The 18,981-nt window shown below is 38.4% G+C and overlaps 1 protein-coding gene across 3 annotated transcripts in view; it reads left to right on the top strand.

The window, feature by feature from the left end:
* Positions 1-18,981, top strand: part of MED14 (mediator complex subunit 14) — a 63,266-nt gene that overhangs the window by 1,593 nt on the left and 42,692 nt on the right. For 2 of the 3 annotated variants that reach the window (XM_059679432.1, XM_059679431.1), the window contains exons 2-10: positions 3,647-3,673; positions 6,372-6,477; positions 13,003-13,176; positions 13,806-13,935; positions 14,371-14,499; positions 14,819-14,926; positions 15,454-15,586; positions 16,393-16,543; positions 17,025-17,136. In XM_059679432.1, the coding sequence (XP_059535415.1) occupies positions 3,647-3,673; positions 6,372-6,477; positions 13,003-13,176; positions 13,806-13,935; positions 14,371-14,499; positions 14,819-14,926; positions 15,454-15,586; positions 16,393-16,543; positions 17,025-17,136 (1,070 nt within the window). Of the gene's footprint in view, positions 1-3,646; positions 3,674-6,371; positions 6,478-13,002; positions 13,177-13,805; positions 13,936-14,339; positions 14,500-14,818; positions 14,927-15,453; positions 15,587-16,392; positions 16,544-17,024; positions 17,137-18,981 lie in introns of those variants that run through there. The other variant, XM_059679433.1, reaches the window with a different exon arrangement.

Genomic DNA, 18,981 nt, shown 5'->3' with positions numbered 1-18,981 from the left:
GGGATTCTTGTAGTAATATACTTCTTTGCACCACTTATTGTTGGATTTCATAAAAATCCAAGCGTATCCAGGAGAAAATTTCATACTAGTATATGTGAAGGTTACGTGTCCTATGTATAGCTATGGAGAAGTGTTAAAAACTGCTGCTCTGAGTGGTTGTGTAATTTGTTTTCCCATAGGGATTTGTAGAAATTCTTTGAATTATTGTGGTGTTCTTGCTATTTTAGGACTTAGTTATGAAGAGAGGAACATCTGTTTATGGCTGTAGAATAAGTATGTCGTTTGTTTTAGTCCCATACACTTTATATGATTATGATTCCCACACTTATATCTCTAGCATAGATCTCCAGACTCTATATCCAGATGCCTACGTGTAAATACTTAACAGGCATTTCAGTGTACCAAGTCCAGAACCAAACTCCTGCTTCCACTCAATCTCTCCAAACCTTTCCTATCTCACTAAATAGTATCGCGATTCTTCCTATTGTTGCTTCGGCCAAAAATACTGGAATAATTCCTGGCTCCTCTCTTTTCTAGCCCCACAGCACAGTTCAACAGCAAGCCTGTCATCTTTGACTTCAGAATCTGACCACTTTTCAATATTCCCATCAAGGGTTACTCCTTCACCCATGTTACCTCAGTAGTCTGCTAACTGGTATCTCTACTGCTGCCCTTTCCCTCTTCAGTTTTTTCCTCCAAAAAATAGCCAGGATGATCCTTTGAAACCTGCTCACAACCTTTCAGTGGTTCCCCATCTCACTTAGAATAAACGTTTTTATAGTCACCTATTTATAGGGTGACCATAAAATTTATGGTTGAAATCAGGACGCTTTTGAGCATGAAAGATGGTGCTGTTAGTAGTAATGTCAAAGCAACAGGCATAAACTGAAACTATCTTGGGCAAACCAGGAATGTGGTCACCTTAGCTTTAAGGCCCTATATCAGGGATGGGGAACCTTTTTTCTGTCAAGGGCCATTTGGATATTTATAGCATCATTCACGGGCCATACAAAATTACCAACTTAAAAATTAGCCTGCTATATTTGGTCAAATATTTAATTAACTAATATTTAATTAACTAATGCCTTGGAAGGGCCAGACCAAATCATTTCGTGGGCCTTATCCGCCCTCCAGCCAGATGTTCCCCACATTCATTCATTAATGTGTGAAATCAGTGAATAATCAGGCAATCCCCTACATTGATCTGTGCCTTCCCTCCCTTACCTCTCTAACTTCACTTGCCACTACGCTCCTCCCTGCTTATCCTGTTTCAGGTACTCTACCTCTTGATGTTTTGTGATTGTGCAAGGCACACTCCCCTCTCCCAGAAATCTGTGGGGTTTGCTTTCTCATTTCCTTTAGGTCTTTGTTCAGACTTTCTCTGACTGTCACGGGAAGCTCTGCCTCTTCACTCTATCCTTTTCTACTCACTGCTTTGTTTTGTTTCCTCCCTACCCTGGAAGCTCAGTGAGGATGGGTTTTAATTTGATTGCTACTTTCCCCAGGGCCTACATTACAGTGGTTCTCAACCTGTGGGTCTCGACCCCTTTGGGGGTCGAACGACCCTTTCACAGGGGTCGCCTAAGACCATCGGAAAACACATATATAATTACATATTGTTTTTGTGATGAATCACTAGGCTTTAATTATGTTCCATTTGTAACAATGAAGTTGGGGGTCACCACCACATGAGGAACTGTATTAAAGGGTCGCGGCGCGAGGAAGGTTGAGAACCACTGGCCTAGAACAATGCTGACACATACTAGGGGATTACCTGATTATTCATTGATTTAACACATTAGTGAATGAATTTTTAGAATGGTCATTGCAGATCATGGAGAATTTTATGGGAAGATTCGTTGTTGCTCTTGATAGATAACCTTTTTCTCTCTTGATTTATGGTTACCAAAATTAGTTTAGGGACTTACCTTGGAAGTTCCTAAATCATGTATTTTTCCTTGTTCCAGGTAGGAACTGTGAGGATTAATGTATTAATAATGTAAGACCAGTGTTCTTATAAGAGTCTTATTTCTGCCACAGCTGATGCTTGTCTGTGAACTAGCGAATGAGAAAACAGCCTTAGCATTTAAGGTGGTTTGGTTTTGGCCCCAGATTTCTGTTTTTTTCTTTGCTTGTCCACTTCCTCCTTCTGCCACACTCCCCCACCCCCACCCCCCAATACACATGCTCCCATCTTAGAGTTTATACTCTGCCTTGACTTTTTAGAGACTTAGCGGCTACTCTTTTTTAAACCTCTTTAAATTAAAATTAGAAAATGCTAGAATTTCAGTTTTGTAAACTTACCCCACATTTAGGTATAAGTTTCTGACTTACCATTTCCAAAAATTAGCATTTTAAAAAAGGCTTTTGCCTCAAATGGTGGATTTGTTATCTGTAAAGGAATTTAAAATAGATTAGGAGGAATTGGGGCGGGGTGTTGTAGGCAGCAAAGCCTGTCTTTTGTCCCTGAAATAACACCACCTGTGACATGGGATGATCCTTTTAGGGGCAGGTGGGAGAGCTGGAGCAATGATTCCTGTGCTTTCTCCCCCAAAGGCTCTACTCTTTTCTGTCTCTCTTGCACCATGGTTCTTATTCTCTCCTTCCCTTGAGGACAAGGGGACTGTTCTCAAGAAGTTCCACATGTAGAGGAACTCAACAGCTGCTTTTACTTCGGTCTTCCCATAAAGCCTTACTTTCTGCTTCATCCTCTGGTCTGCTTGTCCTTGCAGCACCTACCTGGTTTCCTTTATTACTTGGATGCTATCTTCAGCTTCCATCCCACTGTCTACCATAGGAATTGTGGGTAACTATAAGCCAGGGCTTATTTTAATAGTTTTCCCTCGTGGCCTTAGTTTTCTGTACCTGTGGCATGTGGTGTGTATTCTTCAAGAACGATGAAATGTTAGGGGAGGCTTTAGAGTCCAGGCCATTGCATCTTGGACCCTGGGATAAAGGTGTACAGAGCATGGCGATTCAGGAGGCAGATCAGGACCTTTCTAACAGCATCTGTGGGTGCGAGAGTGCTAACCGGTCAGGGGAGATGGTGACCGGTTACTGGCTGTTAGTACTGGAGAACTAGCAAAAAAAAGGAAAAAAAAGAAATGACAAAGAATCAGAACCTTCCTGGAGCTGTTTAAAAGTAATATAAGTAATTTACATCTCCTCACGTGCAGCAGCATAATTACTGTGAAACCCTTGCAGACACTGGCTCTTTTGTGTGCCCAGCTTCCAGCTTTGCCCACCATAACAAAACAGGGAGGATCAGTGCTGGGAAGCGACTGTTCCTCTGGATACGGGCAGACTGGCAACCAAGGAGGACTCTGCATCTGTGACCATTTTAACCTTAAAGTCATGTTTCCTCTGACTCTCTCTGCTATAGTGTGCTAATGGAAGGCTTGGGCTTCATAAATGTCTGAAGTTCACGCAATACCTTTTGAAGCATTCTGAATGGAGAAAAATGCTCCTTTGTTAGTTTTTTCCCTGATAGCCGTATTGCTGGAAACTTATAAAAGAGTTGGTAGCCACACAAGCCTGTTTATCTAGTTTTTCTGAATCCTAAGGTGTTTAATAGAGTCAAAGTAAAGACTATTATCACTTTAATGAAGGTGTGCATATATTTAGTCAATTTCTTTTTTCTTCTTAGGCTGCCAAGGAAATCTGATGTGGAAAGGTGAGTATGAAAAAAACCTTAAATCTGTGTCTGTGCTGCTATATCTGTGAGTGTGTGTGTGTGTGTATGTGTGTGTCTGAGAGAGTGAACGTGGGTATTGGCCTGGAGGGTACTGCCGCAGATCGGAAACCTAGGCCCAGAGAGTCGGGGGTGGTTTTTTTCACATCATTTCTTTGTGATTTCTTCATCCCTGACAATTCTTAGTGTGAGGCCAGCTCTGGACCTTAGGTTTTAGAAACCTTTTTTAAAAAATATATTTTATTGATTTTTTACAGCGAGGAAGGGAGAGGGATAGAGAGTTAGAAACATCGGTGAGAGAGAAACATCCATCAGCTGCCTCCTGCACACTCCCCACTGGGGATGTGCCCGCAACCAAGGTACATGCCCTTGACCGGAATCGAACCCGGGACCCTTCAGTCTGCAGGCCGACGCTCTATCCACTGAACCAAGCCAGTTAGGGCTTTAGAAACCTTTTTAAAGTCACTGACCAGTTCAAGCCTCTGAGAAGATGTAAAGCTTAATAGAAGACGCTAAGAAATAGACTGGCTTTAAAAGTTGGCTGCCAGCTAACCATTTGTTACAATGATGCAATTAGATATCTTTAGACGCTTGACATTTGTCTACTATTGTTGCTGTTTTAGAGTTGAATTTTGATTCAGTTGCAGTTTGAGGCTTAAGATACAACTAAACACTATTATGTTTCCATAAGCCAAAGGAGCAAGATAAATTATGGTTTCAAAGAAATTTTGTGATGGAGATATTATGGCTACAGCATAGGCTGTTTAACTATATTTTTGCCACTTCTTATGCTCCTTAGTTTATTTTTTTTTAAATACCAAGTCACTGGAGAGGATTTTAGCCTTTATTAATGATTACACTCTCCCCACTACCCAACACCGACCTTTCTGATAAAATTAGACATAGATCAAAAAGAGGTGAAAAAAAATTGAAGCGTGCCTGTGTTACGGTTTGGCTGGCCAGTTGTAAAGGAGGGACATGAAAATGAAAGTCAGGATTTGTGCTGTCCACTCTCGGGTGGGAAGGGCTCTGGAAAACCGACCCCTTGAGACAGCCTGGTGGAAAAAGCCCACGTTACAATCCTTTGCAAAGGGGGGTGTCCTCTTTCTAGGAGAGGTGCTCATTTGGGAAACCGCATTACTAACATACAAATAGGTTTGTTCCGGAAGAGGAGCAGAGACTCACGTCCTCTGTAAGCCGTTCAGAGTTCGAGTGACAGTCAGTACTGAGGCTCCTGGCACTGAGGGGGCTGTCAGATCATAATGCACATTTAGCATTTCTGCGGTGGCCCACTCTTGCCTGTGAGGCTCTGCTGATTTTCTCTCTTAGGGTCCTCACTGGCAGAAAGTCACAACTGGATTTGCCCCCTTGATTCTTCTCTTTATACTTCCAACAACATTGCTGGCTGGTTCTTAAAGCCTGTCAGGTTATTTGTGGGCTACGTGTGCTCTTTTTTTTTTTTTTTTAACATTTTTATTGATTTCAGAGAGGAAGGGAGAGAGAGATAGAAACATCAATGATGAGAGAGAATCATGGATCAGCTGCCTCCTGCACGCCCCTCACGGGGATCAAGCACACAACCCAGGCATGTGCCCTGACTGGGAATTGAACCGTGATCCCCTGGTTCATATGTCAAGACTCAACCATTTAGCCACACTGTTCGGGTATATGTGTGCTCTTGATAGGAGCTAGACTCCATAGTCTCCAGTCAGGATTATACTTCAGCAAAAATTTCATTTTGGTGCATCGTACCGTAGTATTGGTGTTGGCAAGATGCAGAGATATGGATTGGATCCGCAGGTCATTGAACAGCTGTACTAAGATTAACAGGTCAGAATCCAGTTGGAGAGAGGTCGGTGTGCTGTTTGGCTCCTGTCATTGGCCCTGGCCTGTCGAATATGTTTTCAGTGTCTTAGGTAAACCATGGGAGGTATGATTGTCAGTTCTGTAGATGTCATGCAGTTGAGAGGTCTAGCTAACACATCGATTGACAACATAAAGCCTTTAATTAAGCTTTAAAGACTCTATAAGGAGATGATAAAAACAGTGATGAATAAGTATTGAGAGAAAAAGGATTGTAGTGGGTATAGAATAAAAATAGATATGGACAGACCTAGCTTTTACTTTTAGTACTCAACTTTCTTTGCGGCTAATTTAATATCTAAGTTTATCATTGAAATTCGTTTGGTAAAGAGTTGCATGGCTAAATTCTTTTATTATTTAATTTTTTAAGTTGTGCCCTTGCTTTTGTAGGAATAATACAGTTGCAAGCTCTATTTCAATTCTTTCCTCTTACCAAAAGGTTACTAATGCATAACTCATAATTTCAATTATATAATTCCTAATTTGGTCCCCTATGTGACCCAGTTAATTTCTATATAGTAACTTTATATCTGTGAATTTACTATATTTTAGCAAACAACTTTTATTGCAATGTAAAATTAATTTTTAAATGTGATTTATTGCTAAAACATTCTTTTAGATTTATGACAGATAATAAAGCATATGCAGGTGGTATATAAAACAACAATAATTTATATGTATTTAGATAAATATTTTAAGTGGTTCTCATTTTGTTGTAATGGTTTTAAACAAAGATTGAGTCATACTTTAGCTCAGATTAAATAAACTGAAGTTCTCTTTTAATGCTGATTTATTAAGAATTGTTTTATTTTTATAGGAAAATAGAAATAGTACAGTTTGCTAGCCGGACACGTCAACTCTTTGTGCGATTACTAGCTTTAGTGAAATGGGCTAATAATGCTGGCAAAGTGGAAAAATGTGCGGTGAGTTAAACTTTTATTTTACATAAAATAACTTTGTGGAATGTTAACTTACAATAGACAGATTCTCATTTTAATTTTAACTTATATATGCTGATTTGTTTTGAGAAACATTACTTAATGTGAATAATATTTCTGGTGATAATGTATAATATATGTCTGTAGCAGCTGAGTATTTGCTTATGGACAGAAAGAAAACTAGGCAATATCTGGAGACATCATTAAGCTAGAAGATATTAATGAAGAGACTTTAAATGGGGGGAATGGTTAGTTTATATTTGTATGGTTCCTTGGTTTGCAAAGTACTCCCTTATATTTTGCCTGTTGATTCTTGACAACCCTGTGTGACAGAGTCAGTATTTCTTATTTTACAAATGAGGAAACAATAAGTTTCCTAGAAGTTAAGTGGCTTCTTCAAGGTCACAGAGCTGATAACAGCATATATCTGTTTATTCGTCTACTCATTCTCCAAACATTTATTGAGCACAGGTTATGGGATTTGGTGGGTGGAGACTTGAATGAGGAGGCATAGCCCCTGCCCTCAAGAAGCTCATAGTATTTGGACTCTTTTTTTTTTTTTTTTTAATATGTCTTATTGATTTTCTACAGAGAGGAAGGGAGAAGGATAGAGTTAGAAACATCGATGTGAGAGAAACATTGATCAGCCGCCTCCTGCACGCCCCCAACTGGGGATATGTACCAGCAACCAAGATACATGCCCTTGACCGGAATCGAACCTGGGACCCTTGAGTCCACAGGCCGACACTCTATCCACTGAGCCAAATCGGTTCTGGCAGCATTTGGACTCTTGAATAACGCTTTGGAATTCAGAGGACTGATTTGTAGTGAAGTGGACCAAAGATGCTAAAAATATTGTCCATTGATATGATTGGGGAATAAAAGTTTGTAGACAGAAAGTCTTTTGTACACTGTAAAACACCATTGAAAGAATAATGTTTTACATTATTATAAGTGTTATAAATACTTAAACAGGTTTATTCCAAGCTTACTTATCAGAAATTTTACACTTCATTGTTTTGGAAATTTGGGCACCAAGTCTAAATAAATCTATTTTAGCCGAAGTGAAGAAGCATGGTATAGTATTTCTGAAAAACAGAAGGTTTCTTTTCAATAATTAATTAATTTGGGGTAATCTTTTCTTAAAGATGTTCAAACTTTCAGGGAAAAGTTAGGTGTTACTAAAGTATATCAAATCCAAGTGTTCAATTGTTCAAAAACGTGTTAAATCCTAAATTATGCCATGGGTATTTAAGTTACCTGTTTGATACTACTGAGTTGTGCTTCAATAACATATCAAACAAAAACCAAAACTCTTGGTTTTGATATTAAGCCATATTGCATTCATCTTTCATTAATTCATAGTATAGTATTCTGTTATTTTTTTGAGTTGGCTATTCAAATAAGTCATTCTGATAAAGTCTCATTGAATTTATATTGTTTTCATTTTGTGACTGTAGATATAGATGTGTTTATGTCAAAGATAAAGTCCATCAGCTGGAGAATTAGAGGATTATTCGTGTTTTGACACTTCTGTGTCTTTAGAGATGCTTGATATGAATAGATCATGAGCTTTAGCCCTGTCGGACATATTACATGTGTAGCTGAGTGTATAAATACACAGTTTAGTCTGACTAATGTTTTATCTAAGAAAAAGAGAAAACTCTCTTGTTTTCTTAGAGGTATTTAAAAAAAACAACAGTTTTATTGAAATGTAGTTTACATATCATGCCATCTACCCATTTAAAATCCACAATTCAGTGGTTTTTAGTATATTCACAGGTACGTGCAACCATCAATGCGGTCAATTTTAGAACATTTTCATCACTTCAAAAATTAAACCATTGCCCTTTTAGCTATTGTCGTAATGTACCCCACGAATCACAGAAGGACGCCTCAAGAAGTCGAATTAAAGAGTTACATTTATTGCAATCTGGGACTATGAGGGGTCATTCCCAAATCTCACAGCAATAAGATGGTGGCAAAACCAGACTTATATAGGTAAAAATCACAAAGGTGTTGATTACATCCCAGAGTTTGGAATGTGGCACCTGGCTCCCAAAAAAGCAGATTACAGAAGCAGAATTAAGCATGTTAATTACAGTTTCTAGAGCCCTTGGGTAACCTGGGTTAAATTTAGGCATGTTATCTAAATTACAGTTTTGGGTCTCCGGATCACTGAGTTGATAGAAACACATTATCTAGAGCCCTCTGGTCTCCCGACCACTGAGTTGTCAGGACAGTTTAGAGTAATTGTGCTGTCCTGGTCTCTGGACCACTGAAACAGCTGGAACGCACCACCTGTGGCCACTAAAACAATTTAGGGTAATTGAGCTGTCCTGTTTCCAGGTACAGTAGAATGTGCTCTCTAAGACCAGTATGATAACAATCAATGGGATACTCATTCAATCGATAAGGCATTCAATCGAATGGGATGACTTATACAATTTAGAAAATCAAAGTAACCTGTCCATTGTTAAACAAAGCAAACAGGTACCATACTTCACTATCATCCCCAAGTACCTGCCCTAGCCCCCAGCAAGCAATACTCTGCTATCTCTATAGATTTGCCTATTCTGAACATTTCATATAATTGAAATCATCACATGTGGTCTTTTGTGACTGGCTTTATTTACCAAGCATAATGTTTTCAAGATTCACTCATAGTGTAGCATGTACTAGTACTTCATTGTTGGTTGTGGCTGAATTGTATGGTTTTTGCTTGTCCACTCATCAGTTAATGGGCATGTAGGTTATTTCCAGTTTGTGGCTATTACGAATAATGTTGCTATAAACATTCATGTACAAGCTTCTGTGTGGACATATGTTTTCATTTCTCTTGGGTATATACCTGAGGGCTCCACTCTCTCCATGCCGACACTTGCTCTTGTGGGACATTTTGATTCTAGCTGTCCTAGTAGGTGTGCGGGAGCATCTCATTGTGGTTTTGTTTGCATTACTTTGATGACTAATGGTGTTGAACATCTTTTCATGTGCCTTTGGCTATTTGTATATTTTCCTTAGACAAATGTCTGTTTGGTGCTCAGTTAAATTTTAAAGGAAGATTATTAGCCATATTAACAGCTGGTAGGTGAGTACTTAAAAGAAAAAAGCGAGCATGCTGATCATTAGGGACCGACATAAAGTCACTAATAAGTTATTCAAAACTAAAGTTTTAATCTTTATTTATTTGACTTCTAAGACAAAGGAGTGTAGCTGAAGTTAGTATATTTTGAGTTGAGCAAGGTGGTTTAGAGTGTTTCATTAATTACCTGTGTTTAAGGTAGAGGGACTTGGGCTGGATAAACTGTGGCACCCCATTAGGGTTGATGCATGTCTTCCTGGAGGCAGGTCTTTGTTATTCTTTGGCCTTGGCTTTGGCCTGAGAAGCATTTTTAGTGTCCTGAGTAAAGGGAAAATTGGGATGGCCTAAATCTGAGTAAAAACCAGTTCAGAAGTTCAAAGAAAGCAAGATTAAAAATGGTTTTAAATATGTTAAAATCAGACACATTCTAGTCCTGCATTAAGTTGGGATGGAAAAGCAGATCTTGCTTGTTAGAGATTCATAAAGATTCATGTACAAAAGATTAAGGCCTTTTAGTTAACTCCAAGCTTGCTGTGTTTTAGCAATGGCTTCTAATAAAGAAGTTAGTGTCGGTGGCATTGATAGAAATCCATTTTACTAGTGTGGGGGCGCAAAAAAAAATGTTCCTCCCATCTTTCTACGTTCTTCTGATTAGGCGAAAAATCAAATTAACATGAGACAGATTAATAGGAGAAAATGTCCAAGTTTCTTAATATGTACCTATGGAGGTTACATAACGCTGAGACTGGGCAGTGAGGCTTATATGCTATTTTGGACTAAGGAGAGGGAGGCAGGGTCTGGTATTTCAGAGAGAGAAAGCAGGCAATTCACAGGTAGCTGAGAAAGAGCAAACATGTGGTAAGCATTCTTGCTGGGCCACCCAGAAACAATGGGACACAGAGGGGAGCCCAGCAAACAGGCTTTGCTAGATTCCTCTCTGTCTGCCACACTTAATCTCTATTATGATGCTAAGGTGATGCTCCCTTCCTCTAAACAGGCTTTGCCATCTGAATTCCTTTAGACAGGTAGGGAGGAGGGGCAAAGGTTCTTTCTGAGTCTTGTTTCTTAAAAATAACCAGCTTAAAATAGCCCCAAAAGTATATGTTGGGATGGCAAACCTTTGGTCCCTTTCACTAGTCATAGAAGGTAGCACTTGTACTGCTGGTCTTTGCTGGTCTAATAGTTAGAAGAAACATTTTTGGTTCCAGAGTCTCTGATTGCCTGACTTTCTTTGGGCAAGTGTCTTAACTTAAGCCTCAATTTTGTTATCTCTAAGCTGATGGTGATTGTGAGTGTGGAAATGCTGAGAAAACGTAGGGCATGATGTGGTATAAATTCTGGACGCCATATTTTAAGTTGGCCACTGATACACAAGCATTTGCAGGTACTGGGACAAGAATGGTGAGTCCGGAATTTGGAGATGTGAAGGCTCATTGAAGTGATATGGAATGGTTAGCTTGAAAATAGGTTGGACTTCCCCAATTTGAAGGGCATGAGAGACTAAGTTTTGTTCCAGAATAGAAGTAGAAGATAGAAGTTTCAAGGAAATAGATTTCAGCTTTGTGATGAGCTCTAGAGCTCAGATGCTTGTGAAATGCACTGAGTTAGGGAACTGATGGGAAGTATTGGGCATGAAGTTGACCTAGATCTCATAATGAGCAATGTTTATTGAGTGTTTTATATGTTCTAGGCACTGTTCCAAAGGTTTCATATGCATTAACTCTTTTTTTGTTGTTGTTAATCCTCACCGGAGGATATTTTTTCCCGTGATCTTTAGAGAGTGGAAGGGAAGGGGAGAGAAACATCGATGTGAGAGAGACACATCGATTGGTTGCCCCCTGCACTTGCCACGACCAGGGCTGGGGATGAAGCCAGCAACTGAGGTACATGCCCTTGACTGGAACTGAACCTGGGACTGTTCAGTCCGTGAGCGATACTCTATTTACTGAGCCAAACCGGCTAGGGCTGCATTAACTCTTAATCCTCAGAACAACCTCATGAGGTTGGAAGTCATCTCCATTTCACAGATGAAAAAACTGAGGCACAGAGGGATTAAGTAATTTATCCAAGGTTATAGGGTCAGTTAAGTTACAGAGTTAACACTGAGATCAAGGTAGTTTGGGTCCAGGAGTCCACACTTCATTGCCAACAAAAATTTTAACTGAAAGTCTTTTTATTTTTTAAATATATTTTATTGATTTTTTACAGAGGGGAGAGGAGAGGGATAGTTAGAAACATCGATGAGAGAGAAACATCAATCAGCTGCCCCCTGCACACTCCCTACTGGGGATGTGCCCGCACTCAAGGTACATGTCCTTGACTGGAATTGAACCTGTGACCCTTCAGCCTGCAGGCTGATGCTCTATCCACTGAGCCAAACCGGTTAGGGCTAACTGAAAGTCTTTTTAAAAGAAAGGATTTATTAGGCCATTGCTAGCAAAAAAAAAGGAGGAGAAGAAGAAGACTGCCTGGGGCATGGAGTCTAAACCACCAGCAACATGGCTAGGTAGGAAAGACAGACATGTCCGTCCTCCTGGAGTTTTGCCAGTGGCTTCATACAGGAAGTTGGGGGTCGGGGAGATGTAAGCCATTCTGAAAGGCTTTACATTCGCTATAGACAAAGCGGGTGGGAGAAGGTGTAGCAGGGCTAATTCCATGACTATTTAAAGCTCATGTGTCAACAAGAAGAGGGGGCTCCTGGGGTTCAAGGTGCCTGGCTCTTCTCTCTTTCTAGATAATCTCTGAAATAGCCACCTGGCAGTTAATTTAATAGTGCCGACCTGCACTGAGGAGTCTGAGCAGTCTTTTGTTGGTTTTGCACCGCACCTAACTGATTGACCCCCTTTTGCCTCTTCCTTCCACCCTCTGGCCTTCTGTAATTTAATTTAGGACATCCAGAATTTTCTCCTTGTCACCAACCAGCTCCAGAAGTCTGTAAGAGTAGTAAACGGGATTTTAATCTATTTATGTTTTCTAACGTGATAATTGTGTATCTGGAATGTTAAGGATGAAGAAATGAATTAAATTAATAGAAGATTATTGTTTTCAAAAAGATACTGGGGGAAATTATTTTTTAATAATTTCTTTTTTGATGCTCACCCAAGGATATATTTTGTTTTTAATTGATTTGAGAGAGAGAGGAAGGGAAGAGAGAGATACATTGATGTGGGAGAGAAACGTCAATCAGCTGCCTCCCATAGCATCCCGACCAGGGACTGAATGCACCACCTTCATTGGACGGACACTCTAACCAACTGAGCCACACCAGCCAGGGCTGGAAATTTTTTGAAGAAATACTTTGTAATAGCAAATACCTATATTAATTCCCCTTGAAGTTTACTTTGAAATGAATCAGTGATATTTGAAGTGAAAAGTTGCTAGTTGCCAAGGAAGCTTAATTAATCAATTTACCCTTTGCTTTAAAGATGATCTCGAGCTTCTTAGACCAACAAGCCATCTTGTTTGTGGACACTGCTGACCGCTTGGCCTCATTAGCTAGAGATGCACTGGTCCATGCGCGCCTGCCTAGTTTTGCCATCCCATATGCCATTGATGTATTGACTACTGGGTCTTACCCACGGCTGCCAACCTGCATTAGGGTAAGTACATTCTCTCCTACCAACCCCGTTCTTAAAAGCTGAAGGCTTTGGCATTGGATCTACTATATTATTAAGTAGACCACCAAAAACTTTCATACTTTTAAAACAAATATTTATTTGTTTTTTCCTGTATAACTAAGATTGTGTTTTGTTTAAATAAATTGGGGTCAGAATGTGAGTAGCTATGAAAATGGGTGGATCATTTTTTTTCTGTGAGGGAGAACAGATATGCAGGTGTAACTTACATCTATTTCTGTTATGAAAATACTGCATGCTGGTTGCTTTGAGGAAGTGTTTTAAAAAGTTTACTATGCTGGTTTTTGACTGCCTTAGTAGTATTGTATTTTATACTTCTAAGTGGTGGACGTCATCTCGTGACATTAAGTTGGTTTCATAAATAGAGCAGGAAGAAGATCATGTTGCATGACCATCTTAGCTGAGTGACTGGTGGAATCACGTGGCACTTTAATGCATGAGAGTAAAGGTCACTATTATTGGATGTAGAAGGCAGGAATGAGTGTTAAGATTCTCTGGGTTGGGTAAAGTAAGAAAATACTACGTTAAGAAGACACAGCTAAAAATTACACCTCTTTATACATTATTTTAAAATCACTTAAATTTTTTTGAAGGACAAAATTATTCCTCCAGACCCAATTACCAAAACTGAGAAACAAGCCACCCTTCACCAGCTGAACCAGATTCTTAGACATCGGCTTGTAACCACTGATCTTCCTCCTCAATTAGCAAATCTTACAGTTGGTATGTACCTGAAGGCTCTTGTTTTAAGAATTGACTTGCTGGAAATATTTTTTTTAAGGCTTTTGGGATTTTATTAAAAGAAATATCATGATGAGGTTTTGCCCTACAATTTTGATGGTGTTTGAATCTGGGACTGGTCAGCCCTGTCATTTCTCTTTTATTACCTGGAAATACAGTTCTGGTGTTTGAAGCTGACAAGTGGGTGAGATCACCTTTGTTCCTTGATGCCAGAAGAGTTGCCTTTGGTTTCTTAATGGCCCAGAACCTGGCTACTGCTTATGCAGGAACCACTGAATTGTTTGAACATTTGTGAAAAAACATTCAGTCTATTTAAAATTTCTTATAAGCAAGACCAAGGTTCTGGGTTAGCAAAGAGCTGCTTACTTTTTTTTCTTTTTTTTTAGCAAAGTAGACTTACTCTTTTTCTTTTAAAAGCAAATGGCCGGGTGAAGTTTCGAGTTGAAGGAGAATTTGAAGCCACCTTGACTGTAATGGGAGATGATCCTGAAGTTCCATGGCGTCTGCTCAAGCTAGAAATTCTAGTAGAGGATAAGGAAACAGGAGGTAAATCATAAATCTGGATTGAAGTCATAAGTATTGATTTAAATGTTTGAGTTTTTTATATCATTGAAACATTTTGGCAGAATAATAAATGTGTTTAGCAATTTATTCTGTAATTTGAAGCAGATTTCATGATAATCATAATTACCTACTGACCTTAGAGATTTTGGTGTCTAAGTATAATGTTCTCTAGTTTCCATAGATAGTTTCAATTCTTTTTTAAAAATGTATTATTAGTTAATATATTCTTCCATAGTTGGTACTATGACATGATCTGTACGCTTTTCTGATTAACCACTTTGTTTTCTCCTGTGAATGGAAGATGGACGAGCCTTGGTTCATAGCATGCAAATCAACTTTATCCATCAGCTGGTACAATCTAGGCTCTTTGCTGATGAGAAACCTCTTCAGGACATGTACAATTGCCTGCGTATCCTTCTGGAATTTGAGACACATGTTTATAAGGAATTTGTGTCTCCTTCTCACCTCCACATTTCCATCTGCCCCTCATCTCGAACTGTAGCAGCCTAAGCTCTCCCCATCCACTTTGTTGGGTAGAAATGGGGCTGGGGAAACTAGTCAATGTGAAGAATAGTAATCGGTAGTAAATCAAGTTGTAAATTTGCTGTTGACTTTGTGGGTAAAAACAGAAAATGATGAATTAGAAGTAGTATTATTTGGAGAAAAAATATTGGTCTACCCATATTCTTTAAACTATGATGAATTAAGGGGCAACTAAATGGTTTGTTTATATTGGATCAAAATTAAATATACATTTTTCTAAAACTATGCCACAAATTATACCACTTTTTAGGATAAGTCATTGGCGATCTGTAATTCCAGAAATTTCTTTCAGAACCAGTTTTTAGGACTAGAGCTTTTGTTAAATGAAGTTTGCTTGTACTTCATTGGCTGTTGTAGTGATATGTATTATATTTGCTTAACGAGATCCATCAGATTCTTTTTGCTTGTCACTTCAGTTAGAAGTGCTACATTCCCAAACTCTGATGTTAATCCGGGAGCGGTGGGGAGACCTTGTGCAGGTGGAAAGGTATCATCCTGGGAAGTGCCTCTCCCTCTCCGTTTGGAAGTAAGTAAAGCTGGTTCTGGTGGGTTCCAGCTCTGACTGTAATTGCTCTTTTTGTTTCTCTTTTTCTCTCGTACATATGACGCACTGTATACTGATAGCTGTATGCCTCAGGCAGTATGATTTTGTATAGTGGGGTCCCATGGTATCCTAGAAACTATAGAGGACATCCATAATTGACAGCTTTCTTAGAATGTGGCATGTTTGAAATACGTAGACATCTATCTGTTTGTATTAAGACTTTTCTTAAAGAGTTAGGTGACTCTGGACTCAAAGCAGATTGCTAAAAGACTTAGATTATTGGATATTGTTTTAAAAACAAACCTGCTTGCTTATCACAGTTTTACACTTTGAATTGCTCCTTTTAAAATCTTTTGGGGGGAGGGTTTTGGGAAAAATTAGTATCGAGCTGCTTACAGTCCCAATTTCCTATTCGAACTTTGCTTGATCCCCATTTTCTGTAAAGGAATCGGAGATGAATAGATATCACTTAGAATACAGGTTGTTCTATTTTGGGATTTTTTTATTTGTTTGTATGCATGTGTTTTATTTTTAAATTCTGTGTCTGGGTTTTTTTTGTTTGTGGGTTTTTTTGTGGGTTGGTTTTTTGGTTTTTTTTGGATGCAGTAAATCAAATATTGTGTTTGATTACAGAATAGCTGTCTTCCCAATATTAATGTAGTCCCTCCACAAACAGTGAGGGCCTGCCATGTTCTGGCCTCTGGCTCAGACACACAATGGATTGCCTCTATTTCATCCCAAAAGTTAACAGGCGTTGTTGAAAAAAATTGTATATTTTTTCTCTTTAGTCAACAGATTCTTGGGAGAAAAACAGGGACGGCATCTGTTCACAAAGTTACAATTAAAATCGATGAGAATGATGGCTCGAAGCCTTTACAGATTTTTCATGATCCTCCTTTGCCAGCTTCTGATTCCAAATTAGTAGAAAAAGCCATGAAGGTAGATATCTCAATAGATTTTAATATTGGTTTAATTAAATGAATATAATGTAGCTTATCATTTATACTTAAACTTTTAGTGTAAATTCTTTAAATTACCTAATTGTTCCTAGAACCCTTTATGGAACTTGTTTTAAATGACTGTTATGCTTCTGCATTTGTTATTTTTTTAAATCTAATATTATAATATAGTTTTAAAGATGTTCTTTCATATTTTATAATTTTGATCAGATCATCATTTTGTTTTTAAGGTCATTTAATCTCTATGATAACTGATACATATAGTATCTTGATCTATACTCATCAAAATGTTGTCTGTAGTCTTTAAGCTACCAGTACTACATGGTTATTTTTTTACTTTAAGTTTGTGCTTAATCATTATGATTCTAAAAGGAAATATCTTGAAGCACAATAATCTACTCAAGCTTTAAAGTAAAAATGTTTAAATTGCACATGTGATTCTGTTGTTCTTGTCTATGCAGATCGATCACTTATCAATAGAAAAACTCCTGATTGACAGCGTTCGTGCACGAGCGCATCAGAAGCTCCAGGAACTGAAGACCATTCTTAGAGGCTACAATGCCAATGAAAACTGTAGGTTCTTTTAAACAGGCATCTTTGTCTTTCTTTTGTTTAAATTAGTATTCACTTTTATTTTCTGAAGGGTCTGTGTTAGTGTGACTTCTTTCCTGATACATAGGTTTTGTTGTGAAGGCTGGACATTTTTGCATTTCAACTTGTGATCTACCCAGCTTGTTCTAACTGTCCCCTTATTTTCTTTCTATTTAGCTTGGCCTTATTTGAAATGTATGCATATTGACCCTCCTTAAAACTCTTTTTTTTCCTATTGAAATGGAAGCTATTTTAACATCTCAATATGAATTTTATTTCTCTTAGGTTTTCTTCTAAGGTTAAGGCAGCTTTGCAAATGTTTATAATATAGTTACAAAATGGGCCCCTTTGAAGCAGAATGTATGCTTTGTCTTTTAAAACATTTTTTGAATTGTTAATACATTAACAGGGTTCAAAATAAGAAATACAGATAGACACACCGTGAAAAATCTTCCAGTTACCTAGTACATTCAGAGCTTTAGGGGGACAGTCAGTCATTTAGAAAGTAAGTACTTTTCGTTCTAGGAATATAGCTTCACAGTATCATTATGGGCATATTTACTATCCCTGCTCCAGTTGTTCTTGGCTGTGGCTACCTTGTACCCACAGTGAGCAGCCTTTAAGTGAGATGATGTTGGTGAAGTGCCATATAAATAAGAAGTCCTCATAGCGCTAGTAGCAAAGGTACTGCGTTTCATTATCACAGAGCCCACCTCAACCCATTATACTTAAAAAGGCAGCTTCTTAGGTACAGACTAGTCACACTGGAATGGAACTGCTTTGGTGAAGTAGAGAAAGACACTGCCTGAAGAAAAGACAAAGTCAGGAAAATAAATGTGTATTTAGAACACAAATTTCCAAGGAAGGTGAAAAAGAGGATCTAAGACAAGCTAAAAGAGGAAGGGTAGCTCAACTTTAAAATGCAAATGTGGGCCTTAAAGAAGGGTGTGCCAGGCATCTGGTGAATGTAGTTGTTCCATCTACTTTGAGGGGGTATGTCCTTTAACCCCATCAAGGCTTAGCATTAGATTTCTCAAGTCTTAATAATTTAAATTTAATTATAAGATGTAGTGTAAGTTGCACCCCCCCATTTTAATCCCTCAAGCAATGTTACTAAATACAGATCTAAAATTTATGATTGGAAAGCATAATTAAAACTCTCATTGGACCCTCCTTTTTGTTTTTTTCATTGCTTTATTGAGATATAATTCACTCATTCAGTGTTTTTCTAATATATTCAAAGAGTTGTGCAACCATCACCACAATCTAATTTTAGAACATTTTAATCATCCCCGAAAGAAACCATGTACTCATTAGCAGTCACTCCCCCATTCACCCCTCCCACCAGCTCCCTAGCAACCACTAATCTATTTCTGTCTATAGAATTGCCTTCCAGGACATTTCAGAGTAATATCATATACAGCAGGTCCTCAGATAAGCCGGTCCACCATATTGTTCAATGTTGTTTTGTTAAAATGTTGCTGAGATGCCATAGGAACTGAACTCTTGTTTATTATCAATTAGCCTGTGGTAAAATTGGTTTTATTATATGCTGTTTTGCTTAGTCTCAGAACCTATTGATGACATTAAGTGAGGACTTAACTGTAATATATGGTCTTCTGTGTATTTCTGTTAGCAGAATGTTTTTGAGGTTTGTCTATGTTATGGCATGTTTCAGTAGTTCATTTTTATTGTCACATAACTTACTGCATAGACATACCACATTTGTTTATCCATTCATTGTTGATGAGGTTAGTTTCTACCTTTTTGCCTATAATGAATAATGCTGCTATGAATATGTACAAGTTTTTGTGTGTACCTATGCTT

The sequence above is a fragment of the Myotis daubentonii genome, chromosome X, assembly GCF_963259705.1.
Source record: "Myotis daubentonii chromosome X, mMyoDau2.1, whole genome shotgun sequence".
NCBI lineage: Eukaryota > Metazoa > Chordata > Mammalia > Chiroptera > Vespertilionidae > Myotis > Myotis daubentonii.
Note: the sequence above shows the minus strand (reverse complement) of the source record. Positions and strands in the feature narration are given on the sequence as shown.